The sequence below is a fragment of the Eurosta solidaginis genome, chromosome 5, assembly GCF_040869045.1.
Source record: "Eurosta solidaginis isolate ZX-2024a chromosome 5, ASM4086904v1, whole genome shotgun sequence".
Taxonomy (NCBI): domain Eukaryota; kingdom Metazoa; phylum Arthropoda; class Insecta; order Diptera; family Tephritidae; genus Eurosta; species Eurosta solidaginis.
The window spans coordinates 30,978,703-30,997,154 of record NC_090323.1 but is presented as its reverse complement, the minus strand read 5'-3'; the positions used below and the strand labels follow the sequence as shown (position 1 = coordinate 30,997,154).

Here is an 18,452-nt window from a genome sequence, read left to right as displayed (position 1 = left end):
AAATTCTAGAATCAACCCTGATCCACCTTTATGGCGATATCCCTAAATGGCGTCCACCTATAGAACTATGGCCCACTCCCTCATAAAATACTCTCTAATACCTTTCATTTGATACACATGTCATACAAACACATTCCAGGGTTAACCTCGGTTCATTTTCCTACATGGTTATTTTCCCTTATGTTGTCACCATAGCTCTCAACTGAGTATGTAATGTTCGGTTACACCCGAACTTAACCATCCTTACTTGTTTCTAATTGGTTTTTATTTAACTGCATATCTATCTTTTTTTGCACACTTGCTCCATTTTATAAGAACTCAAAGCTATTTTCATATCAAATTCTTTTTTATTCAACAAATTATTGCGAAACATATTGTGGCAACCGACAAGTCGTCGTATTAGGATCATAAACAAGCCCAGGTGTACACTGTAGTACAACACCCGAACCATTTAAGCAATAATAGTACTTTGCCGGATCTGAATGAGCACTGAAATTAATACCATCGGATGGGCAACGTATATCGGCGCGTCTGGGTGGCGCCTTCGAGTATGGCATAATGTTTCGCGTGGCTGCGGAAGTTATCTGTCAAAAATAAAATGGTTAAGATAAATATATTTAAAAATATGAACCAAGTTTTAGAAACTTAAAAACTTCAAAAAAAAAACACAAACTAAATAAATAAATTTTAAGTATTAAAGCTAAAAAATAGCAGAATTAAAACAAAAACAAAAAAACATTTCAACTCTGAAAGTATAAAATAATTTCAAAAACTCAACAAAAAATCGAAAACAGGAAATTTAAAAAAATAAAAATGACGTAAGTACCAAGTTATAAATGTGTCATCGGTTTTATATTGAAGTTTTGAAAGTATGTGTTTCATAACAAACCGATGACGTTAACAAACCGAGAACATGCCAATAACAAACCTTAAAGTTTCTGAAAACATATTGATATTTTTTCGATAAAAATCGATTATATTAAATTTAATTTAGTTTATACTAATTTCGTTTAGTTTTATGTTGTTTAACTAAATTTAATTCAGTTTATTTTAATTTAATTTCATTCAGTTTAATATAATTTAACTTAATTTAATCTAACTTGGGTTAAATTAAATTAAACTAATTAAATTTAGTTTATTTCAATATAACTTAATTTGAATTATGTTTTATTTTATTTTAATTTATATAACTTAATTCAATTTTGCTTTATTCCATTTTAGTAAATTTTTTTTAAATTTAAAAAATTTTGTTTAATTCATTCATTATATCATTTTGTTTTATTATATTTTTTTTAAGTTTATTTTATTCTATTTTATTTTATTTATTTTATTTTACTTTATTTTACCGTGGTGTGATGGTAGCGTGCTCCGCCTACCACACCGGATGCCCTGGGTTCAAACCCCGGGCAAAGCAACATCAAAAATTTTAGAAATAAGGGTTTTCAATTAGAATAAAATTTTTCTAAGCGGGGTCGCCCCTCGGCAGTGTTTGGCAAGCGCTCCGGGTGTATTTCTGCCATGAAAAGCTCTCAGTGAAAACTCATCTGCCTTGCAGATGCCGTTCGGAGTCGGCATAAAATCATGTAGGTCCCGTCCGGCCAATTTGTAGGGTAAATCAAGAGGAGCACGACGCAAATTGGAAGAGAAGCTCGGCCTTAGATCTCTTCGGAGGTTATCGCGCCTTACATTTATTTTATTTTAATTATTTTTTATATTTTATTTGTTTGAACTTTATTATAACATATAAACCTAACCAAATATTGTACAAAAATGTTACAACCAACAAAACCCTAAAAAGAAAAAACATTCAAACATTCAAATTAACCCTTTCACCCCTGAGTTTTTTTTTCGAAATCGGGCGGTGTTTTCATCACTACGACAGCTAATCCTGTAATATGACTAAAATATTAGATGTTTGGCATACCTGAAACCTTACCGTTATCCTGGGATATACAATCCCAATAACATTTATTAACATTTATATGTGGGACGAATAAGTCCCAATAATACCAAAAGGGCCAAAAATTTGTACACATCTAAGGGTATAAACAAATATTGGGATATTATTATCCCACACAAATGCATTATTGGGATTATATGTCCCAATGCAATTATAAATATAAAAAATTTACTTTTTTCATTATAATTTTTTCCAATTTCGAAGGAATAATATTTATTCACTTTACATCAAGCGGTATATTACGAATAAAAACGGTACCAGATAGACGCGTTACTGATGAAATTTCCCGACATTTCTGTGCAAAATATTGCGTAACGGGAATTTTGATGTCAATAATGACGGAATGCGGTTACTGATCATCAAAGAAGGCCACAAGGTTTTTTTGGGCTTATTTCAATGCGTAATTGGATAAAAATTAAAAGTTATACACATATTTGAAGTTCGCTGGGACGTATTGTCCCAGTAGGGGCGAAAGGGTTAAACCTAACCATGTGCTTTGTTTTTGTAAACACTTTGTGTATCAGTAATAAAAGTCACATATTTGCACATGTTTTCCATTAAATCTCTGGCTCTTATTTCCAACAAAACAACAGTATATACATTTCTTCGTGCACTTGCGTGCATCAAAATAATGTGTGTGCTCAGAGGCTTTAATTTATATGTAGGGGACGTGTTTGCCTTAAGTCGGTGTACGATTTCTCTCATGCCAACTCTATCGCATACCTTGAATTGACTATGCCTATGCTTATAAACTCTCTTGGTATCCATACATGATACATAGGCCAATACCACACACTATGCCTAAGCTTACAAATGGATTACAGTAAAACAAGTTGGAGTATTTATCGCCGAACAATCAAAAATGCACTGTACAGCTTACCAACAAATGTCAATGATATTGTCTTAACTGAAGAGGTTCACAAAAATATAGAAGTCTTCTATGATAGTATAAATGTTGCTGTAAGAAGTGCTGTTCCGCGTAAATTGCCGAAAACAACTTTAACTTTTCGATAACATGTCTCTAACTTTCCGATAGATTATCGAGAGCTTTAATGAACAAACATGAATTTTCGGTAACACATTCATATTCAATCGATAATATCACGACCACATATCGACAGCTTTTTGATAAAAAATCGGAATTTTTTTGGATAACAAACCTAAAACTCGTCGTAATGAAATCTATGACCCATTGGTTACCTTAATAAGCAAAACCAAATTTATAACGCTTCGATAACAAATCCATAACCCGTCTATACCTCGTCGATAATTCACCTATAACAAACTTTTGCTGTCTTTTACCTCCCTTTCTTTCTTATTTTTTCATTTTCTTTCCATTCCTTTTCTTTCCCTTCCTTGTCTTATCTTGTCTTGCCTCGCCTTGTCTTATCTTGCCTTGATTTGCTGTCTGATTTCGCTCATATCAGCTCTACCACTTGCATTGTTCCCACATTACGCTACAGGAAAGTGACTACACTTTTGCTTAGATAGATAGATCGATAGATAGATCTAACCCCGCTGCATATATCGATAGAGCAGTCAGCCAAGCGAACCCTCCTGAATATCGTCAAGGAGGGCTCGGACAAAGGTAAAGTCATATCGTCCCGGAACATGGAGGAATTGAGAGAGAAGATCCCACTCTCTCAACTCCCGAGGGATGATATCATCAGGCAGATAGTGTATGAGAAAAGGTATAAAGTGCAACTGGGAGACAAGGGTACATGGGAGGAAAGGAGAATTGATAGCATTCAGTAGCTAAATAGGATAGTATGGTATACCGATGGCTCGAAGACGCCAGAGGGGATTAGATGAGGAGTCGTGGCACCCAGAGCCAAGATATCAATACCCCTGGGAGCATACCCGAGCATTTTTCAAGCGGAAGTATTCGCCATAAGCCGGTGCGCTGACCTGAACCTTCAGCGCAAATACTCCAATGAAACAGTTGCCATACTCAGTGACAGTCAGGCCGCCCTCAAGGCAATCTCGGCGTTTGAAATAAAATCAGCACTGGTCCTTGAGTGCGTTGAAAAGCTAAATCAACTAGGAGCACACAACGAACTAATGCTGGCCTGGGTTCCTGGCCACAGGTGAGTTGAGGGTAATGATCAGGCGTGCAGCCTTGCCAGAGAGGCCGCAACGACGCGACCTATTGGTTCCGAGCCGTTCCTACCAGTAGGCCCGTAGGAAATTAGGGGGCATCTATTAGTAGAAGAAAGGGAAAAGAGGGAAGAACACTGGCGCAATATGCCAGGCCTGAGACAATCTAAGTTACTATTAGGGGGTTACAGCACAACTCTATATAGGGCATTAATAAGCCTCTCGAAAGATAACCTAAGAATCCCTACAGCCATTCTTACAGGACACTGTAGGCTGAACAGTCACATGCAAAAGCTGGGTATAATATCGAACAACACATGCCGATTTTGTGATCGATCAGCGGAGACGGCAGACCATATCCTCCTGGAGTGTGACGCAATCTCAAGGCGTAGGGCTAAGTTTATGGGATCATCGTGGCCAGAGCATTATCAAATCCATCAAGCCAGGTGAACTGCTAGGCTTCATCAGGGATGTCGGCTTGGATGAGGTGCTGTGAAGCAGCTGAGGGCACAATAGACCAATGGTCGCAGAGCGATCCTCAATTAATTATCTATCTATCTATCTATCACTTTTGCTTACATTCTATCTTACTCCATACAGCATACCAATACCACACACAGCCCCTATATTTACATTATACATCCACATGTATATGTATGCCTAATGTAGCATACCACTTACAAAGGCTACGCTTACACTTTATACCTTACAGTTTCATTAAGGACTCTCCCATACCGTGAGTTTACACATCATAAACCAAAAAATAGAAAAACTTAATAACTTAAATACATATTCGAGCAACTTACATTACACTTAACTTTCTCGGGGAAATCACAACAGTTGCACATCGTATTGAACTGCAAGCCCTTCGAACAGATCTGTGCATAAGCGGTGCCATCCATACAAATATAATATTTATCACAAGCTCCTTTACTAGTTAGGAACGTGATATTATTGGGATTATTAAAAATCGTACACATATTATCTACACAATCGACATATTGTGGAAAATCACAACGATCAGTTTGAGCATTATATTGCAGACCTTCAATACATTCACGTATAACGGGTATACCAGTATAACAGAGTACATATTTTGTGCAAGTGCGATCGTAACAGAATGACGATAGAGCATTCGAACAAGTTGGCAAACATTTAGCCACAGCCTGATAGGTACAACTCTGATCTTTGGCATCAAAATGAAAACCATGTTCACATTCTTGTAAGATCGGTTCACCACCCAAGCATATATAGTATTTTGAACAGTTTCCGACATATGGTAGAAATATATTATCGCTAACACCATTACAAATGTTTACCACATTCGTGACGGCATGCAGCTTCGCCAGGATTGTGGATGCTAGCAATGTCCTTAGTATAAAAATCACTATGCAATGAAATAAGGTAGTTTTTTGTTAGTTAATAAAAACATAAATTTATATCTACTGTTTTTTATAAACTCTACTTACTTTTCTTTAGTAACATATAAACAAACGTATGTTTGTATATGATTTTCGTATATTTTTCGCCGTTGTGATATAATTGAAATGGCTAGTCATTCAGTAGGCTTGCCCCTTATATAGTTCTACACAAAAAGAATATACAACTTTTTAGTGATGTACGGTTCCGCAAATTTGGAGAACCGTTTCAATCTATTGCAGTTACAAACAAGGTTTTCTGAACGGGCAATGTAACTTTGAACTGGCTGGTCAATAAAGACTTCACCAAACTGAATATTGTAACAAATTTAGGGAAATTCCGCTTATTTGAAACCTTCTGATAACGTTCGAATCGCTAAACTGTTGAATAAATAACTCCAATATTCAGTAATGCAAAATGGTCTTTATTAGAGTACTTCATTGATTATTGACTACTCAGCTTGCGCTGCTTTTATACTCTACGTTACTTCATTCGCATATTTCTACCAAAGTCTAGACGTTTCGCCTTCTATAACTGCTGTGTCTCCTGCTTGGTAATTGAGCTACATATATGCGTGTGTATGTGTGAGTAAAAACTTCGGCTGATGACTACATCTGTGTGTGAGTTATCTCTTCGTTGCCTTGTATGTATGTGTGTAAATGATGATTGATTGGATGTACCTAAGAGTGGCAGCTTGCTTTATTGTTGTTGTGTGATTATTTATTTAAAAAAATAAATAAATGTAAGGCGCGATAACCTCCGAAGAGATCTAAGGCCGAGCTTCTCTTCCAATTTGCGTCGTGCTCCTCTTGATTTTCCCTACAAATTGGCCGGACGGGACCTACATGTTTTATGCCGACTCCGAACGGCATCTGCAAAGCAGATGAGTTTTCACTAAGAGCTTTTCATGGCAGAAATACACCCGGAGTGCTTGCCAAACACTGCCGAGGGGCGACCCCGCTTAGAAAAATTTTCTTCTAATTGAAAAATCTTATTTCTAAAATTTTTGATGTTGCTTTGCCCGGGATTATTTATTTAGTATCAGCTTAAAAAAAAATTTAAGGCGCTATAACCTTCGAAGAGATTTTAGGCAGAGCTTCTTTCTCTTTGCGTCGTGCTTCTTTTTAATTTTTCCTACAAATTGGCGGGACGGGACCTACTTGGTTTATGCGGATCCCGAACGGCATCTGCAAGGCAGATGAGTTTTCGCTGAGAGCTTTTCATGGCAGAAATACACTCGGAGTGTTTGCCAAACACTGCCGAGGGGCGACCCCGCTTAGAAAAAGTGTATTCTAATTGATAAACAATGTTTCTGAAAATTTGATTTTGCTTTGCCCGGGGCGAGAACCGAGCATCTTCGGTGTGGTAGCACGTTACCATCACATCACGGCGGCCGCCGCTTAGTGATGCTAATATTCGTCAAATATGTAAAATAGGCATTAGAACATATGTTATAGAATAACTCCGTCCTCTTGATAAATACTAGACGTTTTTTAGGGCCTAGCTTGATTGCTACTGCGAGATCTGGCAACTCCGCCGTCCCTAGTGGCTTGAATTCGCGAGCGCAAGACACGAACACAGAACGTATTCAGGCGTTTTTTCCTGCAGCTTGCACTTCCTACATCTTCTGTCACTGTCGTGGCCTAACTTATAAGCATATGACGCCAGAAGGCAGTGTCCAGCTAGTATGCCCATCTTCAGCCTCAAGTCATTCTCTTTAATGATATAAGCAACTGTCCGGCTAGTATGCCCATCTTCAGCCTCAAGTCATTCTGTTTAGTGATATAAGCAACTTTGTGAGTCTAACGTCGCACAGTGGCGCCTTTTGAGTTTTTTCTTTGCAAAAATCATAACTTTTGAACCAATGAAGATATTTTAAAAATTTTAAATGCAAATGTAATCTAATTATTTGAAGTTTTATTGTGTGAAAGCTCAGAATGTCACAGATAAACGGTGCTTCAAAAAAATTCGTCAAACTCGAAAATTTTTAGAAAAATGCAAAAACAAAATGTTTTTAGTAAAAAATAAAAAAAATAAAATGATATTTGTCTTATAATGACGTATTTAAGCATTAAATAAGATAAAATAATGATTTTGATAAGATAGCGTGGCACTGCCCGCTGATAATAAGTTGTATCTAAGTAGTCACGTAATCAATACCTACCAAAATCGATAGACGTATTGTTTCTTTTAAATGGCAATACTCTTATAAAACTCAAATGTCCGTTTTTGGTGCCACAATAACAAGGTGCTTCAAAATTCATCGTAAAATTTTACATGTTTTTTTTTTTATTTACACGCCAAATATGTATTTTATTAATAACTAAAAGTTATTGAAAGTGGTTCAATGAAATTTTATTTGAGCTCAAGATTAAACAGCCAACGAATTTTGGAAAAGGGGAGTGGCACTGCCCATTTATGCTAAAAAGTTTGATCTTAGTAACCGCTTTACCAATTTGTACCAAACTCGATAGACGTATTGATTTCTATAAAAATTTAATACTTGTTTGAAGGCGAAATGCCTAAGCTTAAAAATAAATTTGATAAACTTTAGAGAAATGCAATAACGAAAAGTATATATTTATAAATTACTAAATTAATTAATTCTTTTATTTTAAATAAAAAATTAACTTGTACATAGATATCTTATTTTTCAATAAAGTAACAAAATTGATTAGTAAATCTGTTTTCCATTGTTGTGAAAAGAAATGAGAAACGTATTTTATCTTAACATAGTCATCGTCACTGGAACATATATCTAACAAAGCAACCATTTCTGAGCTATACGCATCTGTAAGATCTTTTTGTGCTCTTACATACCTCATAGATGATATGACTGGATCAGAAGAGATAGCTAACATGTTGAAAAAGTATTTTTTGTCTAACTCGTGATACTTTGCAGGTGTTCATACATCTATATCTTTTGTAGTCCTTGTTCTTAGATTCTTGAGCTTCTTCAGACAATTCTCCTAATGGTAACCACTGGTACCCTTTTAAATCTTTTCCATGTGCTAAAATGTTATGTACCGTTGGTGTAAGTTTCTTCTCAGGATACTTTTGGTGCAGAAACTCTGTAGTTTTAGATGCATATTCTCCAAATTTGGGTCCATTAACTGGTTCATGGCAGTTTAAAATATATAAAATTACTCCCAGTCTTTTCACAATATCTCTATCAACTCCTGTTATGCGAGCAGTCACTTCATCGTTTTCAAAAAATCTTCTTGAGGAGTTTCCATCATTTGTATTTCCGTATCCATACTTCGGACAGTCAACTCTAAGTCCAATCTCTTTACAGAATGCATCCTGAATTATTTTTTTCTCCTGTTTTGTTTCTCCTTACATGTTGTGTTATCGTCGAAAGCTTCTCCTTGTTGTGGTAGTGTATAAGCCAGCTTCAAAACAAATTCCATACGTCTTATCCTAGCATGCAAAGGAGATATTCCATACTCATAATTTAGTTCGTCAGTTATTGAATCATCAAGATTTTCAAAGTCCTTTTGGCTCTTCTTACAAATTGGACATTTCATTTTAGATGTCGTATTTGTTATTAAGTTCAAAACTTTTCCATCGACCATTGTTAGAAGAAAATCATGCTTTATTGTAATAACATTCCCCTCTTCAATTTCAATTATTGTTGGTTCTAATTTGGCAATTTGATTTTTTATATCACTCACTGTAGCTTTTATGAGTTCCGAAGACTCCTTCTCGTATTTAAATAATATCGGGCGGCACAATATAGTTAATGACGGACGTGGATTTTTCCAATATTCTGAAGCTTCATCTTTTAGTTGTAATGGAACAAAAGAAGCCATAAACATATTACTATCTCTAATTGGATCATCGTCTACATTTATTCTTTGTTTATATGCGCTTTGTCCTGATGATCCATCACAGCCCCACTTAGTTATCAATGCTAGCTCCTTTGGCAGTGCTTTCAACTTTTCTTCAGTAAAACTTTGAAAGAGTCATGTAGATGTATGGGACTTAGAGGAACTGCTTCTTTCTTGGCTTGAGTAATTTTTTTGTATCCAGGTAAAATATCGGCATTACGTTGCAGTAATGACTTACGCAATATAATATATTTTTTCTTCGTTAAACCGAGATCTATAAACAGCGCCAAAGCTTCTTCGGGAGTGTATTTCCTAGGTAGCGCATTTGGTGGTGTGGGTATGCTGTTTTTGATCCTCATCAGTCGCACTGGACTTGCTACCGCAACTGCTTCTGTTATATGAGACTTCACGTTTTCTTTGCCTTTTTTAATAGCCAGTGCTTCTGAAAGATGAGTCGTGGCCATAGCTTTTGTGGTATCAGACAGCTTCCTTCTCCTTGCGTAGGTAGAACACTCTTCTATGGGTTTTGTTGGTCTCCCTCTAGTTGGATTGGTTGACGTGCTAGGCGTTTCTTCGTCCAATAAAGTTTTCTCAGCTAGCCACTTCAAGTAAACAGAATACTTAGTTCCTTAATCTACAAAAAACGAATGATAATGTGCATTGTATGAAGGATAGCCTCATATACCTACTCAATTTATTAAAATCAAAACAAGTTCCAATAACAAAAACGACCTTACGGCCGTACTGAATTATATATACCTGCCCAGGCGCGTATTTATGCCCAAGGTTGTTTAACTTTATTTGATGTAAAAAGTGAAGTTGCAGCTGGACGCAGGTAGATTTTATGAATTTAGGTAACTGAATATTTCGCAAATAACTACTGTTAATATGACGGAGCACATATTTTAACATTTATTTATTTTTTCCATCAAAGTTTTAAAAAGGGCCTAAAAATAGGCATTTCGAAAAACATTTATATCCGCCAACTTTCACAAAAAAACAAAAAAAATTTTTTTTATACTCAGTTGAGCAGAGCTCACAGAGTATATTAAGTTTGATTGGATAACGGTTGGTTGTACAGGTATAAAGGAATCGAGATAGATATAGACTTCCATATATCAAAATCATCAGGATCGAAAAAAATTTGATTGAGCCCATGTCCGTCCGTCCGTCCGCCCGTTAACACGATAATTTGAGTAAATTTTGAGGTATCTTGATGAAATTTGGTATGTAGGTTCCTGAGCACTCATATCAGATCGCTATTTAAAATGAACGATATCGGACTATAACCACGCCCACTTTTTCGATATCGAAAGTTTCGAAAAACCTAAAAAGTGCGATAATTCATTACCAAAGACAGATAAAGCGATGAAACTTGGTACGTGGGTTGAACTTATGACGCAGAATAGAAAATAAGTAAAATTTTGGACAATGGGAGTGGCACCGCCCACTTTTAAAAGAAGGTAATTTAAAATTTTTTGCAAGCTGTAATTTGGCAGTCGTTGAAGATATCATGATGAAATATGCAGGAACGTTACTCCTATTACTACATATACGCTTAATAAAAATTAGCAAAATCGGAGAAGGACCACGCCCACTTTAAAATTTTTTTTTTAAATAAAATTTTAACAAAAAATTTAATATCTTTACAGTATATAAGTAAATTATGTCAACATTCAACTCCAGTAATGATATGGTGCAACAAAATACAAAAATAGAAGAAAATTTCAAAATGGGCGTGGTTCCGCCCTTTTTCATTCAATTTGTCTAGGATACTTTTAATGCCATAAGTCGAACAAAAATTTACCAATCCTTTTGAAATTTGGTAGGGGCATAGATTTTATGACGTTAACTGTTTTCTGTGAAAATGGGCGAAATCGGTTAAATCCACGCCCAGTTTTTATACACAGTCGTCCGTCTGTCCTTCCGCATGGCCCTTAACACGATAACTTGAGCAAAAATCAACATATCTGTACTGAACTTAGTTCACGTAATTATCTGAACTCACTTTATCTTCGTATAAAAAATGAACGAAATCCGACTATGGCCACGCCCACTTTTTCGATATCGAAAATTACAAAAAATGAAAAAATGCCATAATTATATACCAAATACTAAAAAAGGGATGAAACATGGTAATTGGATTGGTTTATTGACGCGAAATATAACCTTAGAAAAAACTTTCTAAAATGGTTGTCACACCTACCATATTAAGTAGAAGACAATGAAAAAGTTCTGCAGTGCAAAATAAAAAACCCTTGAAATCTTGGCAGGTATTACATATATAAATAAATTAGCGGTATCCAACAGATGATGTTCTGGGTCACCCTGGTCCACATATTGGTCGATATCTGGAAAATGCCTTCACATATACAACTACCACGACTCCCTTTTAAAACTCTCATTAATACCTTGAATTTGATACCCATATCGTAAAAACACATTCTAGAGTCACCCCTGGTCCACCTTTATGGCGATATCTATCTATAGAACTAAGCCCCACGCACTTTTAAGATACTCAATAACACCTTTCATTTGATACCCATATCGTACAAACATATTCTAGAGTCACCCCCTCGATATCTATCTATAGAACTAAGCCCCACGCACTTTTAAGATACTCAATAACACCTTTCATTTGATACCCATATCGTACAAACATATTCTAGAGTCACCCCTGGTCCACCTTTATGGCGATATCTCGAAAAAGCGACCACCTATAGAACGAAGACCCACTCCCTTTTAAAAATACTCATTAACACCTTTCATTTGTTACCCATATCGTACAAACAAAGTCTAAGTTGCGATACCTCGAAAAGGCGTCCACCTATAGAACTATGGCCCACTCCCTCATAAAATACTCTTTAGTGCCTTTCATTTGATAGACATGTCATACAAACACATTCCAGGGTTTCCCTCGGTTCATTTTCCTACATGGTTATTTTCCCTTATGTTGTCACCATAGCTCTCAACTGAGTATGTAATGTTCGGTTACACCCGAACTTAACCTTCTTTACCTGTTTTTGCTTCAATCCTAAATTAAATTATCTTTAATAGCTATACAAGAAAACGACAACCGGCCGCCTTCTTTACTCACAAAACCATTTGGAATACAACGAAAAAGAAGAAAAATTTCAAATTTTTCCCAATGTTTAAAATTGGTCTACTTTGAGCGGCTCTACCTGGTAAACTATAATTTTCTGTGAAAAAATAGTTATATATTCTTGATCCCAGGAAAATTCTCTATTAGAAACATGTATTAGGTTTAACGAACGCTTTCTTGATTTTTTTGATTTTTGCCATGCTTTAACGGCAGAGGCGTCACTGTGCGCCGTAGGACTTGCAAATGATCTTAGAAATTGTGCAGCCCCACGCTTCTGTCCACACCTTTTCTGCTTGATGGTTCATATGCAACTCCTGCATCTTTTTGATTTCGCTCAAACGAATTGGCATATCTATCGTCGATTCATCAAGTGCTGCTTCGTTGCCTTCTATCTCTTTATGGCCAGGAACCCTGTATAGATTTTTGGTCTGGCCTGAGCGAAGTCCCCTCTATGCTTCTTTGCATTTAAGCACACTGCTTAAGAAGGTACTCTTTAAGGTTATTGCCTTGATCACCGCCTGACTATCAATATCTGCTGCTTTCTTGACGGCTACAATTTCCGCCTGAAAGACCCTGCAACCAGTGTGATCTACTTATTTCTGTATCGACACAGTGAACAGCAGAACCGACCACTTCCGTTTATTCGGAACCATCGGTATACACGTGTACAGTATGTTCTGCCATTTGCCCTTGCGCCAGCCGCTGAACGGACACACATTTTTCAAAATTTTCAATTCGTCGCATTGTGTGCATAGCGGTGCGATCTATAAAGGAGCATCATCATTCATTCGCATAACATGACCTAGTCAGCGTAGCCACTGAACTTAAATTTGCTGTCCTATGTTGATGTCTGTATAGAGCTCGTATAGGTCATCACAAAATTTTTTTTCGGTTTTCTCTCGAATACTGCCATAGCCGCCGCATCTGATGTTGTTGTTGTTGTGCCAGTGCTTCGCCACATCCAATAGGTACGACCACTAACAAATTGTCATCAATATTCTTTAACGAGAGTCCAAGGAAATTTGCAGTTACATCAAGGGTGGAACAGAGTGAGAGGGGTGTTCGAGGTGTTGGTTCCACATTGCAGTTAAAGAGATGTTTGGCGTCATGTGGGAACATATTGCAAAAAGGTGGAGTTGATTTTGGATAGGTAAGACTTTAACCTGTTACAGTATCCAGATCGAAGTTAATCTAGAATAACGCGTCTGCCTAGGGAGAGTGATTTCCCCTTCTGCGAGGTCAGGGTATTTATCTTTAAGAACGGGGTTCGCCGTGAAATTCCTGGTATAGATATCCGACGCCTTTTTATGGATAACACTGAGCACCTCTTTGTGTTTTTTTTCTTCATACGACTGTGCTCTCAGGTGCCGTATGTCCTCATAATGCTGGCGGAGATGAATTCTTAAGCCCCTAGGAGATGGGGCCTCTTCAATCCGGTTGGGATGTCCAGGATTCTGTGTATTCAACAGACCCATTTAACTTGTTGTAACGCCATCTGGTGTTGTTATGGTCCATGCCTCTGCACTATATAGCAGGACGGGTCCGATAAGTGACTTTTTGAGCATGATTTTTGTTTGTCGAGAGATTAATTTACTTTCCAATTGCCTACCTAGTCCAAAGTAGCATGGCCATCAGCGGTGTTATTTTGGTTTTAGAGCCTTTCTAACCTCGTCCTCTTCCAGCTTACTAGCGATTCCTACCGTTCACAGTTGTATGTTGTTATTCTTATGCCTTTAAAGCCACTCCCTGAAAGATTTTATGAGTTAGAATTTTTTTAGAATGATTTACCATCATAAATGGGTTTTAGCATTGTGCCATCTTCAGTGTTCAATATCGTTTCAAATAATTCTAACTCTTGCCCTCTTGGAAAAATCAACAACAAAGGATTTGGGAGGTGTAAGCGAGGTTGATGACCCTTTGTCGGATATAGATGCGGTACGTTCTGCTAACTAGTGTCATTAAAATACTTGCCCCCCCCCCCCCCCCCCCATTTCGGGAGCGATTTGATGTGACCACGTTCTAGGCCACGTATAAAAAAGTGCATCTCGAAAGAGACAATTTAGATCCACAAATTGTTCAGATAGAATAACCGACCAAGAACGTTCGAGCGTGTTGTTACCGCTATTTAAGTTTATTTACGGGACCAAATAAAAAAACATGCGTATCCCTCATGCTTTCAAGTCTACTACATATAACAATAAAAACTTGCAAGCCCAACAGAAGCGCTCAAATAAAGATCCAGAGCGTACATCCCACAGACATTTAAGCTGCTTAGACTATTTTATTTCTCTTAATGAGCAAAATTTATTACAGCCCATACAGATGAACTCTGTGTGAATAGACGGGTACTTAATAGCTGGATTTTAAGGAACAGAAGGAAATTGGTGGTGTTAACCATAACCTATCTATAACTGCCCCAAGTACGAAAAGCCGTGATTATATCTTTTAAATCTATGTATATGATATTTCTTTAGATACGTTTGGCGAAATTTTTGAACCGATTTCAAGTACCTTTAAGAAGATTTCAAGTTTTTAGCAAGACAATTTGCTTTGGGTTCTTGTAAAAGGGCTGCCCGGTGTTTTGTGTGGTTCATCGGTTTTTTGCATCAATAACAACTCTTAGGGAAAACTCTTAGTTAATATTAGTAATTTTTATCATCACTTTTGAAATTAGGCATTTGTAAAATTTATCTAAGAGAGGATCTTATTAATAGATGGTATCGTCGCAAAAACATATGTAGCATGCGCCAAAAAAACGAACCAACTAATGCAATCACTTATTGATTAAATTTTATGAGATGACATAAACATGCCATTTTTATACTCAGTTGAGCAGAGCTCACAGAGTATATTAAGTTTGATTGGATAACGGTTGGTTGTACAGGTATAAAGGAATTGAGCCATGTCCGTCCGTCCGTCCGCCCGTTAACACGATAACTTGAGTAAATTTTGAGGTATCTTGATGAAATTTGGTATGTAGGTTCCTGAGCACTCATCTCAGATCGCTATTTAAAATGAACGATATCGGACTATAACCACGCCCACTTTTTCGATATCGAAAATTTCGAAAAAGTGCAATAATTCACTACCAAAGACAGATAAAGCGATGAAACTTGGTAGGTGGGTTGAACTTATGACGCAGAATAGAAAATAAGTAAAATGTTGGACAATGGGAGTGGCACCGCCCACTTTTAAAAGAAGGTAATTTAAAACTTTTTGCAAGCTGTAATTTGGCAGTCGTTGAAGATATCATGATGAAATATGCAGGAACGTTACTCCTATTACTACATATACGCTTAATAAAAATTAGCAAAATCGGAGAAGGACCACGCCCACTTAAAAAATTTTTTTTTTAATAAAATTTTAACAAAAAATTTAATATCTTTACAGCATATAAGTAAATTATGTCAACATTCAACTCCAGTAATGATATGGTGCAACAAAATACAAAAATAGAAGAAAATTTCAAAATGGGCGTGGCTCCGCCCTTTTCCATTCAATTTGTCTAGGATACTTTTTATGCCATAAGTCGAACAAAAATTTACCAATCCATTTGAAATTTGGTAGGGGCATAGATTTTATGACGTTAATTGTTTTCTGTGAAAATGGGCGAAATCGGTTGAAGCCACGCCCAGTTTTTATACACAGTCGTCCGTCTGTTCTTCCGCATGGCCGTTAACACGATAACTTGAGCAAAAATCGACACATCTTTACTGAACTTAGTTCACGTACTTACCTGAACTCACTTTATCTTGGTATAAAAAATTAACGAAATCCGAATATGACCACGCCCACTTTTTCGATATCGAAAATTACGAAAAATGAAAAAATGTCATAATTCTATACCAATACGAAAAAAAAGGATGAAACATAGCAATTGGATTGGTTTATTGACGCGAAATATAACCTTAGAAAAAACTTTGTAAAATGGTTGTGACACCTACCATATTAAGTAGAAGAAAATGAAAAAGTTCTGCAGGGCGAAATAAAAAACCCTTGAAATCTTGGCAGGTATTACATATATAAATAAATTAGCGGTATCCAACAGATGATGCTCTGGGTCACCCTGGTCCACATTTTTGGTCGATATCTGGAAAACGCCTTCACATATACAACTACCATCACTCCCTTTTAAAACTCTCATTAATACCTTTAATTTGATACCAATATCGTACAAACACATTCTAGAGTTACCCCTGGTCCACCTTTATGGCGATATCTCGAAAAGGCGTCCACCTACAGAACGAAGGCCCACTCCCTTTTAAAAATACTGATTAACACCTTTCATTTGATACCCATATCGTACAAACAAAGTCTAGAGTCACCCCTGGTCCACCTTTACTGCGATACCTCGAAAAGGCGTCCACCTATAGAACTAAGGCCCACCCCCCTTTTAAAATACTCATTAACACCTTTCGTTTGATACCCATATTGTACAAACGTATTCTAGAGTCACCCCTGGTCCACCTTTATGGCGATATCTCGAAAAGGCGACCACCTATACAACTACCACCACTCCCTTTTAAAACCCTCATTAATGCCTTTAATTTGATACCCATATCGTACAAACACATTCTAGAGTCACCCCTGGTCCACCTTTATGGCGATATTTCGAAACGGCGTCCACCTATAGAACTAAGGCCTACTCCCTTTTAAAATACTCATTAACACCTTTCGTTTGATACCCATATTGTACAAACGCATTCTAGGGTCACCCCTGGTCCACCTTCATGGCGATATCTCGAAAAGGCGACCACCTATACAACTACCACCACTTCCTTTTAAAACCCTCATTAATACCTTTAATTTGATACCCATATCGTACAAACAAATTCTAGGGTCACCCCTGGTCCACCTTAATGGCGATATTTCGAAACGGCGTCCACCTATAGAACTAAGGATCGCTCCCTTTTAAAATACTCATTAACACCTTTCTTTTGATACCCATATTGTACAAACAAATTCTAGGGTCACCCCTGGCCCACCTTTATGGAGATATCTCGAAACGGCGTCCACCTATGGAACTAAGGATTACTCCCTTTTAAAATACTCATTAACACCTTTCATTTGTTACCCATATCGTACAAACAAAGTCTAAGTTGCGATACCTCGAAAAGGCGTCCACCTATAGAACTATGGCCCACTCCCTCATAAAATACTCTTTAGTGCCTTTCATTTGATAGACATGTCATACAAACACATTCCAGGGTTTCCCTCGGTTCATTTTCCTACATGGTTATTTTCCCTTATTTTGTCACCATAGCTCTCAACTGAGTATGCAATGTTCTGTTAAACCCGAACTTAACTTTGCTTACTTGTTTTAATTAGGTATGTTACCAGAGCAGAGTGATTTGATCAAATTCAAGGTCCAATTAATGGTGACTTATAACCATATAACCATAACCAGATAAAACAGTTGATCGAGCCAACCAATTGGTTTTTGGTTTTTCGCCATATCCATAACTTAAAAATATTTGAGTTGGTGAATTTAATAATTTTTTGTAGATTTTATTCATTGATTTGGATAGGTTATGATTAAGAGACTTATTTTTTGTGGAATATGTTTGTAATTTTTTGGTTTTCTTCATTTTTATGAAATTTTCACGATTTTTAGATTAAGGCACCATTAATGGATCACATTGGAGATGGTTATGGATATGGGTATGGTTACGACTATGGCGTTAGGGTTGAGGAAGTTTAATTAGCCCTTCAATCACTCATGCGTCTTTATTTTTAAACAGCTGCTTTCAATATGAGCACACATAGGTTGCGGAGACTAGACTGTGTCAAATCTTAAGTTCCAGTTGTAAAGCTACTCGGACGCATTAATAGAGTAATTCAGGAATTACAGAAAGATCAGCCTATGACGAATATCTGATACATATAGGACGCTGCCTCGGAAGAGGGCATCGCCTTACACGTACGGGTCGAAGTCAAGGTGAAAGTTGGCATAATCGATCTATGAGGTATGCGCAATACTTGGGTGTTTGTGTGTTAGCTCCCCCTAACGACTGGAACGATTTTTATGAAATTTTGTGTGTGT

The 18,452-nt window shown here is 36.9% G+C and overlaps 1 protein-coding gene across 1 annotated transcript; it reads right to left on the bottom strand.

Annotated features, from left to right (window-relative positions):
- Positions 1–340: 340 nt before the first annotated feature.
- Positions 341–5,599, bottom strand: LOC137251779 (protein obstructor-E). Its single transcript, XM_067786593.1, has 3 exons — positions 5,527–5,599; positions 4,864–5,444; positions 341–584 (listed from the first exon to the last, which is right to left on the bottom strand). Exons 1-3 carry the CDS (start codon positions 5,540–5,542, stop codon positions 360–362), a joined length of 822 nt encoding a protein of 273 aa, XP_067642694.1. The 5' UTR covers positions 5,543–5,599; the 3' UTR covers positions 341–359.
- Between the last annotated feature and the right edge of the window lie 12,853 nt (positions 5,600–18,452).

Excerpts from the sequence above, each read along its gene's own strand:
- LOC137251779 (XM_067786593.1), bottom strand. Across the intron at positions 585-4,863 it reads CCGAGAAAGTTAAGTGTAAT|ATAACTTCCGCAGCCACGCG; the intron begins GTAAGTTGCTCG and ends TATTTTTGACAG.